The sequence below is a fragment of the Anopheles moucheti genome, chromosome X, assembly GCF_943734755.1.
Source record: "Anopheles moucheti chromosome X, idAnoMoucSN_F20_07, whole genome shotgun sequence".
NCBI classification, from domain to species: Eukaryota; Metazoa; Arthropoda; class Insecta; order Diptera; family Culicidae; genus Anopheles; species Anopheles moucheti.
This window is the reverse complement of record NC_069142.1, coordinates 10,624,848-10,632,607: the sequence shown is the minus strand read 5'-3', so window position 1 is coordinate 10,632,607 and position 7,760 is coordinate 10,624,848. Positions and strand designations below refer to the sequence as shown.

The window sequence follows — 7,760 nt, the reverse complement described above, 5'->3', positions numbered from 1 at the left end:
AATTTATTTATTTGTTTGGATTTAAGTTTATGTGTAGCAATGCATTTCTGTTTGCTAAATTTGAGCTTAACAGTACGACGAACAAGCGAGCATACTTATTATAGCTCCACTTTATGTGAGCAAACCCGTTGTAGCTCAATTTATAGCGGAAAGAAAAAGTGAAATATTGATCATATTGTGCTTTATTTATTGCAAACCAGCTGCTATAAATAACTCGATTGAGCTACTTTAAGCTAGTGTTTGCAGTTCATTCTGCATGACATCATTATTATTTCATTGAACCTGTTTGCTCCTGTAACTGAGCTATACTGGCGTTTGCTTACGCTCGCGGGTCTCTAGAACAGTTAAGCTCGGAATAGTTCAATTTAATTATGGCATGATACGGTTAGATAATTGGCTATTTTGTTGTCAAACAATAGAATATTGTTTTGTTGATAATGCTTTGGTGTTGGAAGCTCTGAATGATGATTGCCTGATGATTGCTTGATTTTTTCTAATTCATTCACACACTCTCACAAACACAGCTACAGAGGGTTACAAGAGGTGAGCGAAGAAGCGCCCGAACGCACTGAGTTACTTTCTCCATGAAGTACTTCAAATGCGGTGGGTAATTTCTACATACATTCTACAAGATGGTGTTTAACGTGTTTTTTCCTTAAATGTCAACAATCTATAGATAAGAAGGGGGAAGCCACTTAGCACAACTATCTAAACCGTTGCTGCGAAAAGCTACGCTCTGGTGCCTCAATCAAGGGGCTCTAAATTGAGGTTCATAATGAGCAGGTTTTCCACATCACCACGGTTTACGATGGGTGACGGCGTCGAGTGGCGTACCTGTTGTTTTTGTACTTTCGTTACCATTTATTTGTTTTCCTGCCATAGATATACTGTTTGTTTTACGTGTACTTTGGCTCATGTTATTACCTTAAGGTGCGTAAACGAAAGGTTGCAGCGATAGCACGGCTGCGTATGTGACAGCTGCCATCTGTGTTAGTACTTGGATGAAGTGTAGCAAGATGCTGAAGGGTGAAAACAACCACTAAGTGAACAAATGTCAAAAAAACCCGCATATTTCATGCATTTTTTTGAATCCGATCGCATTATCAGCATGCGCGTTTTAGTGCAAACGTAGAGACGTACGGATATCTGGGTAAGTAATAAATTAAGAGAAAAACAAACGTAACCATATTTGGGACGCTGCGGACAAGTTGAACTTGTAACGATGGTAAACGATATATATCGCAGCGATTGAAATGAGGAGATAATTCACCAAAGAGGCTCTAAACGGGATGTATCTTACCTCGCTTCCATTGATGCTGATATATTACAAGTGTGGAATGCAGATGGGTAACGTTAATGTTTAGGCTATTGCATTTATTTTTCTGATTTCCTTTTTTAAAGTTAGTATATGAATATCATCGGGAAGGTTACAAATCGGCCGTCCCAGTTTATATATGTAAAAAACAAACACACACACACACATACAAAAACCCAAACAAAATGAAAAACAAATGTGGGGAGGGAAAAACAACCGTCAGAGAAATGGTAGGTAGCGAACCGGTCTCTCCAGGATGAAATTTGCGCCAGGCTCTACAAATTTTATTACCGCAGAGATGTTCGCGACGGATAAAGACAACTGAGATTTAGTATAAGAGATTGGGAAGAGGGAAAACCATAACAAAGAAAACTATAGCGTAGAGCGTTCCAAATGCTAACGTAATTGAATTATGATTGTAAAACGGATGTGAATAATTTATTACTACCTTATATAGTGATATAGGGGATACAAGATTTGGCAGGGTTATTAACTGGCTTGTGAAAAAAACAGGGGAGATAGAGAAAGAGAGAGAGACAGAGATAGAGCCCTTGCGCTTAATCACAATCTCTTGTTTGATGCTCATTTTAAAAACATCATTTCTAAATATATAAGAGGTCCAGTTAAAGTGGACAGTAAGGACAAACCCGGAAAAAAAACATCTACGCAATGCATTTAGCGTGAAAGCATATGATTTTGCTATTACACATATGAGAAGAAAAAGAGAGAGGAAAACAGAGAGAGAGAGAGAGAGAGAGGAGAGGGCGAGAGAGAGAGAGAAACCAAAAACATGCAACTCGACAGGACAAACATATATACTTGATAGATTTCGCTATGATACATGCAAAGTGTGTTGTGGGTAAAAACAGAACGCTGGAACAAGAATTGATAGAATGCAAATTCCGATTGAACAGTAGCGAAAAACCCGAGAACCTAGACGAAACAGTTACAAAAGCTAAACAACAAAATCACATTTACATGCGAGTGAAAGAGAGTCGAAGAATGAATTAACGATCGAATGAGCTGCAAAAGCTACACCTAACGTAAGTTTGAATATAATGAGAATTATTAAATTTGATATCCTCGAAGAGGGCATAGCCAAGATCCGTAGTAAAACCACACAACAAAAAAAACAATGGGCAAAAAATGGTAAGAGGACAGCATGTCGACAAAATCGAAGCAGCAACAAAACGAAAGAAAACGAAACACAAACAAAAAGGGGATGAATTGGGCATAAGAAAACCAAACGTGGCGGTCAGTGAGTCTAACTCGCAAAGATTCAGATGATATTTATATTTTTAAAGAAAACCAAACAAAAAAAAGTGAATAGTACTGCATTTATTAGGAACAAAAAAGAAAACTCGTTTAAAACTACAAAGAAGAGAAATGACAAGCAAAACAAAACAAAAAAAAGGACTCGTGCAAGGAAGGCAAACGATCGAAAACAAAGAAAATGCAGTGAAAGAAAATGTTTGCAAAATGCTAAAACAAAGGGGGTGCAAAAATTCTTAAATCAATGTATATTAGGAATTTACAAACACAAACCACACAAAAACTCAAACAAACAAACAAACAAACAAACAAACACTTACACAAAAAAAACACAAAACGAAAACAAGGAAATATGTTAAGGAATCATGACACACCAATAAGCTCAACTAAAAGCAACCGAAGTAACGGGAAAGAAGTGAAACAAAATTACCATCATATGAAGAAAATGAACAAGATTAAAACAAACAACAATAACCTTGTGTGAAAGAAAGAAACAATTGGGATTGCGCAAACGAACACAAAAAAGATAACAACAAACAGGCGAAGAGAGTATAGTGTTACAGAGAGCGAGAGAGATAGAGAGAAAGAGAGAGAGAGAGAGAGAGAGAGAGAGAGAGAGAGAAAGAAAGATAAAGAATGAATGGATATTGGAGATGACATTGTACATCAACAAAGAGGAATCGATTACCTAGGAAGGTAATTTTTGTAACAGCCAGTGGCCACACACACATTTATAACACATATGCATACTAAACATTTTAACAGTTGTACGTTTAGTGAACTGGTTATGGTACTCATAATGTTGCCGTTATTGTTGCCGGACTTATGGTTTTGTTTTGCGAATGATTCGATGGTTCAGTTTGTTTGCTGTTTAGTAGTTTTTGTTTTGTTTAGAGCGATAGAGCCGCATGTCAATAGCGCTCGGTTGGAAAGTTGGAACGGTTGTTTGAAACGTCAACTGTCAAATGCGCACGTTAGTATACGTGTTTTTTTGTGCTGGTAGAATTTAGAAAATGGACGTTTGGTTTGAGTGACAACGAACTGTATGCAAAAGGGCTCTGAATAAGGAACTCGTATCAAATGGTTTAATTATGGTTCGTTTGTGATAAGTTAAATAAGCTTTGCTTTTATATTTCTCTATACACAGTAACAGCATGACGTTGTTTACTAATGGCGGATTATTATTGTGATCTTTATTTGCTCAGTTTACGCGTTTCCTGATTATACGCTAATTTGCTCTGGTAAAAATACACTCATTCTCTCTCACACACATACACACACATCCATGACACACAGGAAAAAAATATCTTTATGATTACACATGCATACTAAAACACAAACTAACTATGCAGACCACAGCTATTACTTAGCTAATTGACTGGAAAATAAAGGAACAGGCAAATAGGATATTCTACCGCAGGGTATAATCTAGGTCAGATGCTGATAATTCACAACACACTCAACACATACACCGACACTTGCATCTATTCACACAAACACCTTACAGCCATTGGATGGATGATGGTGGGTGCTGAGCTCACCAAAGGAGCGTATGTTATGATCGGGTCGTATCGTGGACAAAGTCCGGGGCGACTCGGCTGTATTGTCGTATGTGTGTACGGTAGGCAAGGGAGGGCAGTGATACGGTAGGCAGAAAGGAACGGGGAATTGCAGTGACGTATGAACAAACTACTAAGAAAAACTGAATAACATTGTAATGATAAAGAGAAAAGAAAAATTAAATATTAATAAATGTATTTTAAATGTTAACTTACCGCAGTACTGATCACTATTGTAAGGAAGATAGATGAAATGGGAAGTATCCCTCATCTCTCGGCGAAACTTTCCGTCGGCTGGTACGAAATTCTATACAAACCAGTTGTTTTCAGATTTCCGATACCAGGAGAGCATGTTTTAAGAGGTGACACCTGGTACCAGCCGAGCACGCACAATTCACGCGCTTCCCGGTAGATGGCGCGCAACTTGGACACAATACTGCAATTTGCATAGCAAAGACATGCGTTCTCATCAGGATATGCTGCCATTCAACACAAAACTGAATCAAACAGATAAAACTCGCAATAAGTAAGATGTTTTGATGTTTTTTTTAATGTAGTATTCTTTACTTTTGTGTGTTTGTGAGGTTTTTGGAAAAATAATATGACTGCATCTTTGATTATTTTTGATTAATTGTTTTTTACAAATTCGTGAAGCCTTAATTTTGCCTAAACTGTTTTGTTTCTTCATGTCGTATAATGATTTCATCTACTTTGCCCCTTTTACTACCAGTGAAATTGCTCAACAACAGGAGTTGCAGTTGTTGTTTTTTGCTGTCTGAGCTCAACACTTCAAATAGTTCCGTTTACGAGCGGTCGATCAAATAGATGCAATGGGAAGAGAAATGGGGTTGGGCCGAAACAAGACTGGGAACACATCTGTTGGCTGCTTTGTCTTCTCTTGCACCGCACAACAAGTTGCTTTCATCTTCCACTCGCAATATCTCTCTCTCTCCGGATAATTTGAGTTCATCCTGCTTTGGGTGTACGTGGGGACATTTCTGGACCATGCGGGAGATGTGTTTCTACAGAGCGTGATCTACTACGGCTGCTAGTAAATGCCTGCTGCGCTCTTAGTTGACTGTGGGTCACTCGAGCACGTAGAATATCCAGTAGCCGGCGTTAAAGGCAGCAAAGCTCACGGGAAAGATGACCCGTGAGTACTTATCGATCACGTTCACATCCTTAATCTTCGGTATGGACGCTTTGATGACGGAGGCGCCTCGCTTGATCGCATGCAACATCTTGGGCCTACCCTGACCTGTGGAACGCAACAACATGGTGAGATTTGAAAAGGTATCGAGCAAATTTAATGCAAACCTCTAGAACTGCGATACCGGAGACCACTACGTGTACTCGATCCGTACGATCTGGCGATGCGGAAGCTTGGCGGAAACTTGGTGGAATCGACACTGTCGGTCGTGGTGATCGTGTTCGAGTAGTGCCGATTACGTAGCGATGCGATTGGGCTCATGCGTATGTCCTGCAGTTCGATAATATCGTCTGCGGAGCAGGTTGAGGTCTTTTCTGTCTTTCCTGTGTTGGCCACAAAAAAACATAATCCCCCGACAAAGATAACGACCGTTAGCGGCAGATTAAATACCGTCAACCAACAGATACATTTGGGCAACTTACCGAACACCTTCCGCTCGGCTTCCTTGTTCTTTTTGCACTTCTTCTTGGCACGGGCACCCCAGTACGTGTAGTTGACGGCAGCGTACTCTAGCAGCGCGGCAAACACAAATACGAAGCACATCACCAGATAGATGTCGATCGCCTTCACATAGGAGATGCGCGGCAGCGAGCTACGTACACCGGTGCTGATGGTGGTCATTGTCAGCACGGTGGTGATGCCGAGCGCAACGCGGGCGGAAGTGGCCTCGTGATTGATCCAGAAGGACACCCAGGACAGCATTACGATCAGTATGCTTGGCAGATACGTCTGGAACACAAAGTAGCCGATGTTGCGCTGCAACTTGAACGACAATGACAACCGTTGGTAGACGCCAGTTGCTAATTTTTCCTGAAGGTTAAAAGGTTAAAAACATTATTATGTAATGTGCATTGCATAACATAAGCCGTTTTGCAAAATGTTGCAAAAATGTTTCATTTGTATTGCGGATTGCATACTTTCAGGCAAGATATCAACTATCGGCAACCTACCTTCCGGTCGTTCGTCTCGTAACCGATAATAGTGAACTGTGGTAGCTCGGCCTCCTCCACACCTCGAATAGGCGTGGACCGCCAGTACATCACCACATCCGAAACGGTATAGCCATCTGGTGGAAGAAAGAGGAAACGTTAGGCCACACCACACCAAAAGCTGGTAAGCCACGCTAGCCTTACAGCTTTCAATTTCCACCGTGCAGTTCTGCGAATCTAGCGGATAGTAGTGCAGGTCCATCATGCAGGCGAGCGTGGTGGTGAAGCGCATCCCGTACGTCACCGCACCGTCACCGGCCAGCCGGACGAGCTTGTTGCGCTCGGTTACATCGTGCAGGAAGCTGTTCTTATCGTTGGCGAAGAACGTGTCCGGTACCCATATCTTTTCGGCAAAGTCACCCGAAAGCGTAATCACATCGTTCGCACCGTCGTCCTCTATCATGATTTCTCCCGTTTGATCCTTTTGATTGTCTCCCCAGAGGGCGAACGCGTTAAACGCGAGTCGCTCATCCTTCCAGTATTGGTTTAGGTACATAGTGATAGTGTAATCCTGTCGGTGAGGTGGTATGGCGCGGTAAGGATAGCTTTATATGCAGCAGATGTAAGAGGTTGGCCTCTATACCCTACACTCACCATATTCACTTCCGAGATGGCATCAAAGCTCGCTATCGTAAGGTCCATGCCCACGTGTAATGGTTCACCTGCGGGTTGTTGAATGTGTATTGTTATTAATGTTTTGTTTTCGATCTTGCAGTACTCAGGTGTACACACCTCCAAAATTTGGTCTTAGCCGAATGTCATAGCCCTCCAGTATACGTGATATTGTCTGTGTTACATTCTCCAGACGGCCTGCCGCCATCGACTTCTGATGTACGCTGTAAAGAGGAACATTATGGTCTGTCTGTCTACAATACGCGTTTTTACAGTTCAGGGGAGTTCAAGAGCGATAAATGTTGTTGATAAACAAGAATCATTTCTTGCATACATTTAGGGGCTTATTAAGATTCTACATTATCCGATGCTAATCATCTAACCAAAGCCTGCAGGTATGCAATTTGGATGACAAATTTACAGATGTGCATCGTGCAGCAAACATTTCGGAGTGTCCAGAGCTAATTACAACATGCTTGTTTGTGCTTTTACTCACCTTCGCAATGCATGAATACTTTGTACTGAGTTTAAAAAGCAGAAAATCAGAATTTGCCACATGTTTGATAGTTGGTTGACGGTGCCTAACGCTTCCCCCGTATGCTGCTAACTCGGCTCTGCTAAGCGCGTGATAATAGCGGCAGGTTGCGTTACGCTGCTGGTGCTGCCAAATTCCAAGCAGTTAGGCTTTCGTGCCGTTCGTATCGTTTGTGTATCGTTAAAAACCGCTTACCACTAAATGAATTATGCCTTGCACACTCCCACATACACAACAAACACGCACCTGTATTAGGGACAACAAATGG

General features: G+C 41.2%; 1 protein-coding gene across 1 annotated transcript; it reads right to left on the bottom strand.

The window, feature by feature from the left end:
• Window positions 1-4,579: 4,579 nt before the first annotated feature.
• LOC128306435 (gamma-aminobutyric acid receptor subunit beta-like) lies at window positions 4,580-7,760 on the bottom strand. The gene is made up of 8 exons (XM_053043956.1): window positions 7,454-7,760; window positions 7,078-7,181; window positions 6,940-7,007; window positions 6,490-6,856; window positions 6,307-6,422; window positions 5,779-6,166; window positions 5,464-5,679; window positions 4,580-5,404 (listed from the first exon to the last, which is right to left on the bottom strand). Exons 1-8 carry the CDS (start codon window positions 7,513-7,515, stop codon window positions 5,232-5,234), a joined length of 1,494 nt encoding a protein of 497 aa, XP_052899916.1. The 5' UTR covers window positions 7,516-7,760; the 3' UTR covers window positions 4,580-5,231.